The sequence below is a fragment of the Canis lupus genome, chromosome 1 (genome assembly GCF_003254725.2).
Source record: "Canis lupus dingo isolate Sandy chromosome 1, ASM325472v2, whole genome shotgun sequence".
NCBI lineage: Eukaryota > Metazoa > Chordata > Mammalia > Carnivora > Canidae > Canis > Canis lupus.
In genome coordinates, this window is record NC_064243.1 from 48525464 (window position 1) to 48539742 (window position 14279).

The following is a 14279-nucleotide window of genomic DNA, read 5'->3' on the forward strand; positions in this document are numbered from 1 at the left end:
ATTCAGAATTTTATTTTTGGTTATACATAGGGAAGACAGTTAGTGAGTCAAACTGTCATTCTTGGAGATTTGAAATGGTGGCTTGATATAAACCATATGTTTCAGAGCCGGGGGTAGTGTACTTTGTGCTGGTTACTGCAGAAAACCACAATGGAGTGAGCCGTCCAGTTTACAGAGCTGAAAGCCCTCCCGGTAAGTCTTACCTAGAATCCGAGGCTGTATTTTTGTTTCTTGGATGGGGAGAAACATCCCTCCTTTCTCAGATCTGTATAAATATAGAATCTTTAAAGAGTTCCTGAGCAAGCATTTCTTTTAGACTTGTATAGCAAGCTGAAAGATTGAAAAGTAGGAGAGACTTAGCCCTTCTTTTAAAGTAATTTTAATGTAGGTTGTTGTTAGTGTTTTGTTCTAAATTTTTGAGTACTCATTCGAGTAAACCATGTGCAAAAGACCAAAAAGACGTGTTGTCCAGAAAGCTTAGGTGCCTCATTACTGATGTGGCCCAAGAGGAGCCTTTTGAGGACTGTTGAAAAGACCATTAAACGTACGTCAGAGCTGCACTGAAATGTGGAAAATCCAGTTGTCCTCGTTTCTAACTATGAAGTTGCATTTTCCTCATTTAGGAGGTGAATGGATCCAGATTGATGGTTTTCCCATTAAGGGTCCAGGACCATTTAATGAAACCGTCACAGGTACTATTTGCTCATTCGGTTCATGTCTTCACTGAAGCACCATCTTGCAAGAGGGTTGTGCTTCTGTCACACACATGTGCTCACCCACCTTCATTTAGTTCCCATCGCTAAACTAACACACATGCCACATGGTTTTTGGTCAATCTGCTCTGCACCTGATGGCCCAGACTGCAGCCAGCCGGTGTTGCTCATTTCACACTGTTCTTTCATGTTCTGGTGTGGGGTCGTGTCTGCGTCTACATCTGGGGATACTGTTGCACTGTTAACAGGCAAATATGGTGGTTGAGATGGCAGTCCTGGCCTGATGAGGATATTTACAGTTCTTATCTGTGGATGCATAAATGAATGGAATCCACCAAGAAGTGGCTTTTATTGGCTAATATGTTACATCGAGTTCTTCTCTCTTTTCTTATAAGCATGGGATATTTTGTGATATGTTAGAGCACTTGCCTTCCATCTCTGCTCCATATTTGTATACGTGTCTGTTTTACCATTGGGATGTTAATGTTGTCTAGTCATATTGTTTCACTTGTTGAGAGAAGTGTTTATATTTCTTGTATGTTTTTTTGAATATATTTAATTAATGGTGAAAAAAGAATGCAAAATGAATGCAGTTGTTTTGGAATATGGTTGGATAATATCTCTAAGGCAATATGGTGAGGACCTATATACTGTTTTCATGAACGGTGTTTTTAAGTACTTCAATCTGGTGTTGTTGTTGAGAGGAAGGTGAGTACTTTGACATCAATGACTGTCATCTGCATCTCCGGTCAGATTTGATGGGTGTAGGCAGTTTCAAAGTCCCTTTTCTGAAAAAAAGGGGTGGAAAAAATGAAACAATCAGAAAAAGAGGCTGACTTTCAAGGAAAGGTGATGTACTTCCCTTCCAATATATTGCGCTTGCGGCAACCACGGGGTGTTGGAAGGGAGACATCTTGGAGACTATTAGAGGTGAGGAGATGAAAGTTGGAAGAGAGAAGTAAGGGGCAGGCATGGATTCTGGGGTCAAGCTCCAGAGTGAGAGTGGAAGCAGAGAGTGTATGAGGGTGACAAGAGGGTCAAGAGCAAAAGGCCAAGGTCAAATCTGAGAGGATGATGACAGTTGAGCAACCAAGATGGTAGCACAGCTAGGAAATGTGCAAAATAGGCATGGGTGTTTATTTCAAGATTGTCCACCCCTGAAGAGGCACAGGTAAATTTTTTACTGACAGATGTTCAATGCCTTATCTTGTATTTTAAATTACCATTTTATTTTTTATAATTTTTCTGATAAAGTTTTCTGAATGACAGTAGTTTTAGAACAAGTGATTTTCTTTTGCTTTTTCTTAAGTAATTTCTTATGCCTTCTTTAATAAAAACACGTGTGTGTGTATCTGTATTTGTATGTATGTCTGTAACTTTTCTGAGTGAGCACAAATTACAGAAATGCTGGGACTTGGGACTCACAGACAATCCTGCTCCAACTCATTATTGGTTTTATGTACTGTGAAATCATTTGACCTCTCTTTGTAGGAGACTTTGTATGTCCTAGGTGCCAAAGAGCACTCTTCTATAATATGGAATACTGTATTTATTATACATTATGATTAAAAGACACTGGAAAAAATTGCTAGCTGTAACCATTTGCAACATATGATATAAAGCAGAATTTAAAAAAAAAAAAGAATATCCGGGGATGCCTAGGTAGCTCAGTGGTTGAGCATCTGCCTTCAGCCCAGGGTGTGATCCCGGAGTTCCGGGATCGAGTCAGTCCCAAATTGGGCTCTCTGCATGGAGTCTGCTTCTCCCTCTGCCTATGTCTCTCTCTCTCTCTCTCTCTCTCAGTGTGTCTCTCATGAATAAATAAATAAATCTTTAAAAAAAGAATATCCAGAATGCACAGACTTGGTTACAGTGCTCCAGAAAAAAATTCTATTTCATTGTTAATAAAAATAATAAGAGTAATTTATGAAAAGTTATCAATAACTGATCAGCATGCACATCTATGCCTTTTCTTTTTTTTTTCTTTTTTACATCTATGCCTCTTCTGTAAGGCTTGGAAAATATGCTCTGCTGCTGTTCTGAGAAATGGTTTAATAATTGACAATCCTGTTAAACAAAATAAGTATTCTGAATCCCAGTTATCTTCATTCAAAGGGAGGGTCTGGCATTGGCTCCTGGTGGAAGGCCCCAAGGGTTTCCTTTAGTGCTTTGACTGGTAACATCTCACTTTCTTTGAGTATTTTATTTGAAACCAGAGGAAAATCCATCCTTTTGCTTTGCTGGAAATAGTTTCAGTTCAAATTCTGGAAGACCTCCTTTTGTGGCTAGGACCTAGCTTGACCTCATTGTCTTTCCTTAATCATTAGATTCATTCATTCAGTGCCATTGGCTTTCCAGGCGCAGGTCTGTATGCTACAGATCCAATAGTGGGTAAGACAGACAAGGGCTTGCCTTAACGAAGACTGGATTCTAGTGAGGAAGAAAGACAATAAACATGTAAGCAAAAAATAATGCATATAATCTGTATTAGTTTATGAGGGCCGCCATAAAAAATACCACAGAGGGTAATTATATATAATACATAATATATATATATTATATTTATATAACAAAATACCACAGTTCTAGAGCCCAGAAGTCCAAGATCAAGGTATCAGCTGGCTTGATTTCCCCTGGGGCCTCTCTTCGGCTTGTCTCCCTCCTGTGAGCGCACATTTTTGGTGTCTCTAGGTGTCTGAATGTCCTCTCCTTAAAAGGACACCAGCCAGATGGGAGTAGGGCCCATTCCAATGGCCTCATTGTAACTTAATCACCTCTTAAAAGGCCCAGTCTCCAAAGACAGTCACATCCTGGGGTAATTGAGGGTCAGGACTTCAACATATGAGTTTGAGGGGGAACATAATTCAGCCTGTCGCAGAATCATAGATTCTTTGAAAAATGAACAACACTGAGGTATAGACAAAGCCAAGTGGGGGAGCCCAGGAGGCGCTAAGATGGTGGTACCAGGCAGAGATGGAATGAGGACTGCTGGCTGGGGGGAGCGTGAGGAGGAGGAAAAACATGCCAGGCAGGCTTGAGTGATCCTCAGACGGCCACTCGTCCAAATCTGAAAGCCCTTAGGGCTCAGAAAGTAGGAGGACTAAGCAGAACTGCCAAGTTCTTGGCAGAAGTTTTGGCTTTGGCTTTGGGCAGCTCGTCTTATATCTTTTAGTTTGAAAGGTTTCTTTGTATTTCTATGTGAAATCCCTCCCGTTGAGATGCAAACCCATATCTCTTTGTTTTGTCCCCAGGGAAGAGAGGTCCCAAGTCTATTCAGATATTGGAATCTTATTATCTACCTTCCCGGCAGACTTCTTTTCTGAAGTGGTTTTAGCTCTTTTTCCTCTGTGACCGGATGTGGGGTCATCTGGTCTGTGTTGAGTCAGACACGAGGGTCAGGACAAGACCACGGCCCAGCTCTGCTTCCACCAACCCAGGGACTCAGTGTGCAGGGCATTCTGCTTTCACCAGGCTCTTCATCTGAAAAGTTTTAGTTCTCAATAGGATCATGTGTATTTTTAATAAGATGATGATTTTCTTTCCTTTTTTAAAAAAAATATTTTATTTATTCATGAGAGACACACAGGGAGAGGCAGACACCCAGGCAGAGGGAGAAGCAGGCTCCATGCAGGGAGCCCAATGTAGAACTCAATCCCGGGACCCCAGGATCACTCCCTGGGTCAAAGGCAAATGCTCAACCGCTGAGCCACCCAGGCTCCGAAGTGATGGTTTTCTAAAAATCTAATCATCCATGCTGTCCTGAAGCAATGGTGCTCAAAATAGAGTACTGAGATAAAAGTCCAATTTATACCTTGTATTTTCTTACATTATATTTTAGTCCAGGAAATTTGCTCATTTTTTAGACAAATTATAGCTTAGACTTGAGTTCACAGTTCTCCTTGGCCATTCTCAACCAACACTGGTGTATCAGTGGCCCAACCATTCCCTGACCTCTGGTTGTTCTCAAAATACAAATAGCATGTTGGTGCTTGGCTCATGATGGCCTGTCCACACGGATGTCCTCCATGATGGTGGCCCATGCAACATCCTCTCCTCATGGTTTCCAGCTGCCTCCACCTGCTGCCTGTGGTAGAATGGCTCCTGTCCACAGTCATCCCACTTTCTCAACTCCCTAACTGTCCTGAGCTCCCTTTTGGACTTACTCAGGCTTTGAGTCCATAGACTCTTCCCATTTCCACTGTCCAGAATCATCTCCTGGCTCATTTCTTGTCTTATCCTGGTCCCACTCATGTCTGCTCAGCCAGCTCCCCTGACCATGGGACAGCCTCAGCAGCCTGCTAGTCCCCATACCAGGGCCCCTACCTCCCCGATTTTCCTCCTGCATGTGAATTGCTGAGCTTTGTGGGAAAAGCAAAGAGCTAAGCTGATCTGTACCATTGTGACTCCTTACAGCTGGTCTGTGAACTCCAACTGGGTCCTCAGTGCTGCTTGGCAATTGTTCTATGTGGCCTGACTCAGGTTATTCCCTTCTTCCATAGGTTGGCTGGTCCAGAATGTTGCCACTTGACTCAAGCTCCTTCCTCCCGTCCTCTTCTTGCTTCTAGCCTTGCTTTCTGCCTCCCTGGGAAATAAAGTTCATCAGCATGACACTGCTTCTCTTACTTCCCATGATTTCCAAACCCTCCTCTCCCTTCCTTCCTCTTGGCTCTGAGGGGAACTGCTGTCTCCATGACTTTTTAAGGCTGGCTTCATCCATGTGAAGCTACTTTGCATGCATGGCCAGACCCGAAAGCAGGGCTGGGTTTGTGTTCATCATGGGAGTCTCACTATTCCCCTTAGTGCCTGCCTCAAAAGCTGATACCTGCTGTTGAAAATTGTCCAATTATTTGACATAGAAACAATGAAATTAAGAAACCATTCAAACCAGTTTGGCACCTTTAATTCCTTCCAGGGCATTCCTTTCATAGGAAATAGCTATGGGCATATGAGAAATGGATATTTCATAATCTAGAATTACAAATTCTGCTCTTTTCTATCAATAGTTCATCAAAATGAGCACTGACCTTTAGGTATATCTTCTTGCCAACTTATTTATTTATTTATTTATTTATTTATTTATTTATTTATTTATTTATTTTAAATTTTTATTTATTCATGATAGTCACGCAGAGAGAGAGAGAGAGGGGCAGAGACACAGGCAGAGGGAGAAGCAGGCTCCATGTACCGGGAGCCCGACGTGGGATTCGATCCCGGGTCTCCAGGATCACGCCCTGGGCCAAAGGCAGGCGCCAAACCGCTGCGCCACCCAGGGATCCCCTTGCCAACTTATTTAAATGTGAATGATGTGTAAGGTGGAGATTCTAACCCTAGGTGTCCTGCGATGGGCCCTTTCCTGACTTTCCATAATCACCATCTATACTCCCCACCCAGTCCACTCCTGCATGGCTGGCCCTGGGTGCAGATCCAGCACATTCTTGGATCTGTAGCTATAAAATTCAGCAGCTTTAAAATGCTGGGACTTAATGAGAAGTTTCTAGGCTCCTTTCTAAGAACTGTCTCAGGTTCTAAGTTTTATGCCATGGCTCTAGGTTCCTTTCAGCTTGGGAGATTTGGTGAATTTAAGACACTAAACAGATTGATTCTGCCACTTTTATTGGGTGATTTTAAGCTTTGTAAGCAATTGGGAACCATTTGTAGTCCTGAGAAATGGCTCCGTGCCTTTTTTTTTTCCCAACCTACTCTGACTGTTTTAGATCAGCAAACTAAAATATCATATTAGTAAAGGGAGAAACACTGAATTGCAGTTTCTGGGGGTTGGATTTGTGCCTGAGCACACAGAGGTACACAGAAGGAAGAATTGTCTCTAGTGATCCACTGGATTTACCTCTCCCAACAGCCCCCTTCTCTGTGCCACCCTCCCCTTCTCTGTGTATGACGGCAGGAGTACCACCACGTGAGCCAGGAAGAAGGCCCCATTAACTTATTTAAACTGACATATGTCATTGTCACTCTGGGTAAAAGCTGCTAGTGTAGCCCACCAGTGGGCAAATCACACACGGAGCTGCTGCCTCTGGGGCTCTGTCAGATAATGCTGGAGCCAGGCCATGGAGCTGCTGTGTGCCAGACTTGTGCTTAAAGTGTACCCCAATTCAGAGTTTTTAAATTAATTATAATCAGATGGTCCTCTTTTCACACGCTAGTTTCAATTAACATCCTGGCCAACAGGGAATTAATAATGTCTGTGGCATGATTTTCTCAGTAGCTCTCTCATGCAATCATGAGTTTTATTAAGTGCAGTTTACAGGGCAAAAATCAGTTTCGGGTTTACAGCCCGGATGGTGAGTGCCTCAAGGGCAGGGTGCTTTGATTTTCTCATCTGTGTCTCCATGGCCTGGGGCAAGCACACAGTAGGTGCTCCATAAATGTTTGTTACACAGAAATGCATTGGGGATGCCTGGGTGGCTCAGTGGTTGAGCATCTGCCTTTGGCTCAGGGTGTGATCCCACGGTCCTGGGATCGAGTCCCACGCTGGGCTCCCTGCAGGGAGCCTGCTTCTCCCTCTGCCTGTGTCTCTGCCTCTCTCTGTGTTTCTCATGAATAAAGAAAGAAAGAAAGAAAGAAAGAAAGAGGAAAGGAAAGGAAGAAAAGCATTGAAGACTGCTTCCACTCTGTGTCTGTGCCCTGGCAGAGGAGGTGAGCAGTGACCAGAGCTAGGATGCTGCGAGGTACAGACCTGTGTGACAAAAGGTCACGGTCACCCTTGTCTAGCCGAGCTGTTGCTGCTGGGGGTGGTCCTGGGCCGGCCAACGTGTTGGCCACAAAACAGTGCTGCCATTAATCAAGATCCTAACTCTTGCCTTCTGATTCTTAGAATAACACCAGGTACATTTGTGGACTGGAATGCCTCCAGGCGGCTGTCTGTGGGGGCGAGATGTGTACACAGCATGATCTGTCCGCTGTGAGGTTGCACCTTCTTCCTCAGGGACTCCCATATCCTTATCAGGGTGCCTGCTTCAAAGTCACCTCTCACATTAGAGTGTAGACTTTCCCAACCTTCGAGCCCATTCTTTTTTTTTTTAAATATTTTATTTATTTATTCATGAGAGACACACACAAATAAAGATTTCATTCATTCATTCATTCATTCATTCATTCATGAGAGACACAGAGAGAGAGAGAGTCAGAGACACAGGCAGAGGGAGGGCTCCCCTGTGGGGAGCCTGATGCAGGACTCGATCCCAGGACCCTGGGGATCATGCTCTGGCTCAACCACTGAGCCACCCAGGAGCCCCGAGCCCATTCTTCAATAAGGAAAAAGTAGGCTGTGGAGGCTGTTGGAGCTGTGTGACTTCTCCTGAAGCTGAATGTTCTTGGGTGGGAGCAAAGCCCTCAGTGGCTCCAGTCCCCACAGAAATGCCCTGGCAGGAAACCAGGAGCTGTTGCTGACTGGAGGGGCTCCCAGCGGCGTTCTGGGGTGCTTCCCCCCAGATGAATGTGAGTACGTGCTCACAGATTTTCCCGTCACCAGTGAGCTGCTTGGAAGCTGGTGACAGGAGTGAGGCCTTTTCCTCAGGTGTGGGGCAGGTGCCCACTTCAGAGCCCCGAGTGACTGCTCCACACCAGGGAGGGTGGCGAACGCTGGAGAGATGAGCCGCCCCCACATGTGTGGCCCTGAGTGAAGGCGACTCTGCCTTCACGTCCAGCGCTTGTTGATAAACCCAATGCTTCTGACGAGGTCACCATCTTGGGACCAGTGGCCACTGTCTGACTGCATCCCCATCATGAGCTTTTCTTTTCATGTCTGAGTGAAAAAGAGGGCAGGCATGGGCCTTGTGAGCTTGTGGAAGAGGGATACGGTCCTTATATGGGATCACGAATGCAGATGTTGGTCCTGAAAGCAAGCTTTCTCCCTTTTAACCCATCAGCCATTCATGTATAATAATTGGGTCTTCCATTTGCAAAGGGCATGTTGGATCATAGTAAGAAGCTGAATTACTCAGTAGCCACTCACCAGAAACAAGTCCTTCATTTCCAGAAAACCTAGTGTGTTACTTACTGTCCTGCTCTGGAATGAAAACAATGCAGAAGAGCTTTAGACTAGAACAAACAAACCAAACCAAATGAACCTTGGAACTGAGACATAATTTTCCTCAGAATATTTCCCATTCCTTCGTGTTGGCTTCCATAGTCTGCGAGGCTGTCCCTATGTTATGCTGTGAGGTGAAGAAGTGCCGGATGGCTGCATTTCAGCCGCTAAGGACATCAGGAAAGGGCTGTTGCTCCCTTTGCTTTCTGTGACTCTCATGGGTCCTCAGGAAGTGCTTCTGGAGATGACGACACCACCCCCAGAGGATGCTTCCAGTGATTGCACCTGCCCACCTCCAATGGAGGAGACCACAGCTGGAGAAGCTCCCTGATTCCCTCATGTTATGTCAGTGGGGCTGGGCCAGGGCTGGGCTCCTCCCAGGCTCCCGTCGCAGGTGGCCGAGGATATCGGTTGCTGGTACTATTCTTCTAGCTTCTAGACGAGCCACTGTCATGAAAAGGTAGCAGACCCTCCCTGTCTACACAGTAAGATTACCGGCTTAGTGCAGGGAGAAACCCCTCAAGAGGCTTAGGATCGATAAGAACTGAGGGACATGTCCCTCTGCAAGTGGTTGCTGTACCTCTTCATTCTCGTGCCTGTGGCAGGGCTTCATGGCCAACTTGTTCAGAGTCCTGTCCTGGGCGACCTGGCATTTTGCAGCCCTGGTCCTGTGTGGGTGGAATCCATTGCATGAAGTAGTTTTCACTGATGTTCACAGCACTGCTGGGGTCAGAGTCACCCCTGATTGACACTTTGGATGCCAGACTGAAGATGGTGATGTGCCAGGGCTTTAAGAGCTGGGCTTCTTAGAACCTGGGAGGACACCGTCCCTTTGATGAAGAGTTTGAGGAGCTCTGCTAAGTGATAAGGGGATTCCACAATTTTGTGAAACAGCCAGCCAAACAAAATCAAATGGCCTCCGTGGAGTGGTCCTAGGATGGCTTAAAGTATTTGCTTTGTTTCTGAGACAGTCCTCCTGGATTTTGAGTGTCACGCGTGAGGGCGAAAGTGCTGGCAGCCTTGCACCAGCCTGTGGGATTGGCCTGTGATTACTCCATCCTTTCTTGACTCCATGCAGAGTAGGATGCCCTGTGGTTCCTCATCTGGTGACACCTAGACATCACTGCGTGATCCCAGAGAGCAGGAGAGAAGAGCTATGAAGAACTGGACATGTCCGGGGGCTGGGGGCAGGAAGAAGCTTGACCAAAGGCACTCAGGTTGGCTTCTTTGTTTTAAGAGTTAGTGTTAGATATTTTAGAAAAGGGGCTCTTTGGGCTTCCACAATCCGTAACATTAGTAGTAATTGCATTGGTGAGCTTGGGGGAGATCAAGATTATTTTTCTTTCTTTTCTTTTTTTTCCTTTAAGACCATCTGTCTTCTCCCAAGCCTGAAAAGGAGAGAAGTGGGGAGAATCAGGGCTACAGATCCACCAGACCGCAGTTCTGGGCTGGCTTGTCACCCCTGCCGTCTGGCTTCAGAATTCCCCCTTAGCCATCCTGAGCCTCACTTTCTTTGTCTGTAAATGGGAAGTTACTGGGTGATGCTGAAGATGTTTGTCAAATGCCTTCTGCCTGGTAGGGACCCAATAACTTATGAAGATTGGTGATGTGGCAACAGACACTGTTCTAAAATCAAGAAATGAGATAGCCTTTCTCCTTATTGTTAAATAGCGGGGCCTCTCCAAATATCACACAAAAGCCAAGTGGTCAGAGTATTAAGGATATTCCCTGGAAAAGAAAAAACCTTCAGAGCAGCAAGTGTTACAAATGTTAGTGTGTGGAAGGAGGGTTTTGTGAAGTGTTCAGAGGTGTCTCAGGAGATTATGTGTCAGAACCCACTCAGGAAGGAGCCCGTAGTAGATGTCATCCAATGCCCAATGTCATTCATTGGGCCTATGTCACTGGCCAGGAATCCATGCTTTGAGTAGGGCTGGCAAAGCCTATGTCCTGTTCTGGCTGTCCACAGTTCATCTTCACCCCTCTAATGCTTGCTTGCTCCCTCTCCTCTTCCTGCCCTCCGTCCTCTTCCTTATCATGCTTCTTCATCAAAAGTGCACATCAGCTGTGGACTCCCATCTGCCCTGATGGAGGTGGGCACTGGGACATGTTTTCACAAGCCTTCCAGGTGACCCTGTTGGATACTGCAGTGTGAGGGCCACCTGTCTAGCCTCGAGGGCTGGACTGTTCCCTGCTGTACAAACCAGTGTCCCTGCCTGCTTTGGGGTCTGATGTGTGGGCATTGTTGCGAAGCTGCTAGAGGCAGAGGATGGGTGAATGGAAGGCCAGCAAGCACACAGGCCTGCCCTTTCAGGCCACGGGGATGGGGATAAGGGTTGTCTGTCCCTGTGAAGGTGGGAGGGTGGTAAAGTTGGGTGTCAGATTGGTCAGTGGAGCCGTGCATCAAGCGATAGCTGCTGGAAAATGAGAATGTCCTATTAGGTGAAACCAGGTGGAGGAAAATAGTCACAGGACAGCAGTGGCTATGGACTCTCTTATGCCAACAAAGAATAGGGACTTGCTCAGAGCAATTGATGATTGTTAGATGTTGATGAAGAACAGTGCTTTCAGTTTATGGTGTAGAAAAAGAGGTCTGGATGAGACCGCCTCATATTTGAGACAGTTATCAACATAAAGAGTTTTTGACAATAGTGCATCTCTTCTGCTTATGTCTGGTTCTTTGAGACACCTTTTTTTTTTTTTTTTTAGCATCCCTTGTGTGAAAGGCATCGAGGTAAGCTTTGTGGTGTGACCATGGCTCACGTTCTGGAGAGGGCGGCCCACCCATCCAGTGAGTCTAATACATAAGGGGTTTCATTATTATCACAACCACAAACACATCTAGCAATTAATTTGTGCTTAATGGATGCCGATACAGTTTTAAATGCTTTATGTGGATTATATTATAAAACTCAATATGCTAGAGATATTTCATAGAGGAGGAAATGGAGCTTCAGCGAAAGTTCTCAAAGTCACACAGCCAGGGAGTCCTAGACTCAGATTTGGACTTCAGTGCCTATGGAAGCCCAATGCAGAAGCAACCACGTTCAGTTAGCATTGGATTGCAGATGGGCACAGCATCATGTTGATTTTTTTTATTTCTTTTTTTTTTTTTGCGAAAAGAACCAATTTTGATTCCATTTAATTTCAGAATATTTGCCAATTTGCATAGCTGGCAGTACAGACCGGGAGAGATGTTCTAATCCTAGCTTTCTGAGGGCTGCTGTAATCCAGGTGGTGATTGTTGCACCCAGCTGACCGGCCAAGTAGGCAACGTGTAATTAACCGCTGTAGGTCTTCTGTGATCGGCCAGTTCTGAGTAAGAGCTACCTGATTATGTTGTAAAACACAGCAACGGAGGGAATGTGTCCTGCCAAGTCTAAAATACACCCTGCACTGGTCGGTGTGAATGTGATTACACATGGCAATTGTGACTTCCTGTTTTCAAGATGAAAGACTTACAGAGCTTTATCAGAAAGATTTCACAGGCCTTCCGTGAAGCTATCGCATATGACTCAGAGAAAACACTGAAATCATTTCATGGCAAGTGAATCTGCGCCATATGGATAGTTTTTCTAAAATGTGTACATCAGCTTAAAAGAAGAATACCAGATGATCCATAAAAGATCCATAAAAGGTGTTTGATGGTACGTAGTTCAGAATATTAAAGAAAGGAAATTTTCAAAATACTTGGAAAAGGTTTACGGTTGGCTTTTCTAAAACCAAGATTTGAAAGACAAGAGGGCTTTGTTGAGGGGGGCATTTTCACCTTACTCTGGTTTTCAGAGTCGGTGACCTCTGTGTAGTGTGGGAACAGTCTGGCGAGAAGCCTTCTTTTACTCATTTGCTACCTGCTATGTGTACTGTCTGGTCCATTTAAACACACATACAAACACACACACAGACACACACTTAATGCCTACTGTGCCAGGCATTATGCTCACACCCTGTAAGGGGCTCATCCAGTTCAGCACCTGCTTCACCTTCATTGGCAGAGGTGGTTGGTGGGATGGCACACGGGGTGGGGCAAGAGCAGAACTGGAAGGCATCTAGTCAGACGAAGACGGAACTCGGCCCTCAGAGCTTGAAGTCAGGTCCCCACTTAGCACCTAGTAGCTTTGTGGCCTTGGGTCAGTGACTTCATCTCTTTGAACCTCAATTTTCTGTTGGGGATTATGACATGTATCCTACTTAACCTGGAAGTTCTTGGAAGGACGATTTAACTATGTGAGGACTTGTGGCAAACTGTGAAGCTCTGTAAGGCAGGCAGTGTGGTTGGTGGCCGGGGGCTAGCCTCGGCCCTGTTCCCCCCTGAGTTTCTTGCTCAGTAGGCTTAGCTTCATTCTCCAGCCCTGGCATGTGAGTGGCAACACAGCAGCTTGGAGCCTGGGGTGAAAGCCTGGAGAGTTTGAGGGGGCAGCTACTGTCCCTGCCATTGGGGGGGCGGGCCTGGCGTGGGTCAAGACAGAGCCATGGGCTGGGGACTTCAGGCAATAAACTTGCGCCGTCTGAGACTGAACTCCTTGTCTTTGGAATCTTACTCCTTCCTGCTTCCTCAGGGACCCTGTCACTTTTCCAGTGATCTTTTCCCTTATTATGGTTTTGTCAGGACTTTACTGTTGAGTGTCAGGGGTTATTTGTGTGGAGCAGAGACCTGCCGCGTTCCCAAGGCCCAGCAGTGACGGTGCGCCCTCCAGGAACACTTTGCACTGTGGCGTGTGTGGCTGGAAGTGTCCCAGGACTGAAGCAGAGCCACAGGGCAGAGAATACCCTCTCTGTTCAAAAATTTATTTTTGATCTGACCCCTTTAAGACCTGCGTGTGTGTGTGTGTGTGTGTGTGTGTGTGTTCGGTACATTTGCCCATCTTGCTGAAGATCGTCCCAGAACTTCCATGTTGGTGTGTTGCTTTCTGCAGTGGTGAGAGTGTTGCCGTAGGCCACTCTCATCTTTAGGACAAGAGATGGGGCGAGGCGTAACACTGAGGGCAGTCAAGTTGGTAACAGCACCATAGACATGTGTCCTGTTTGTTGCTGTGCCTCAGGAAATAGACTGTGGCAGCCATGGTTGGGTGGTAACCCTGCCATTTCTGCCCAAAAAACAAGCAGTGCAAATGGCCTGTGGCAGCCTGAGCAGGCATCATTTATCAGCGAGAGGTTCCTTCAAGGAGGTATGAGCTTTTTATAGAAGAAAAAGAACATCCTATGTTGTTGGCAGAGATCATTTTCACTTTGTAAACTTTTTAAAAACATAGTACTGACCTTTGCCCAAAGCTGGGCACCCCGTGAAATCAAACCCCAACCTCAGGTGGTTCACCCTCAGAGACTCTGTGTAATGACTCATGAGAGTGTCTTCTTTTAAAACTACATTTTGTGTGTGTGGTGACAGTTTGTGTTGGAGGCACACAGAGGGAAACATGACTTGGAAGCTGTGAAGACAGAATGAAGAGAGGTTTTTGCTTCCTGTGAAATTTTCTCTTGACTTCTATGCCCTCACTCATGGCTCATGTCAAGTCTGTTTCATG

General features: G+C 45.7%; 1 protein-coding gene across 1 annotated transcript in view; it reads left to right on the plus strand.

Moving 5' to 3' along the window:
* FNDC1 (fibronectin type III domain containing 1) overlaps window positions 1-14279 on the plus strand; it is a 100887-nt gene that overhangs the window by 28427 nt on the left and 58181 nt on the right. Inside the window, exons 3-4 of the mRNA XM_025422664.3 lie at window positions 106-192; window positions 624-692. Coding sequence (XP_025278449.3) covers window positions 106-192; window positions 624-692 — 156 coding nt within the window. The remainder of the gene's footprint in view (window positions 1-105; window positions 193-623; window positions 693-14279) is intronic.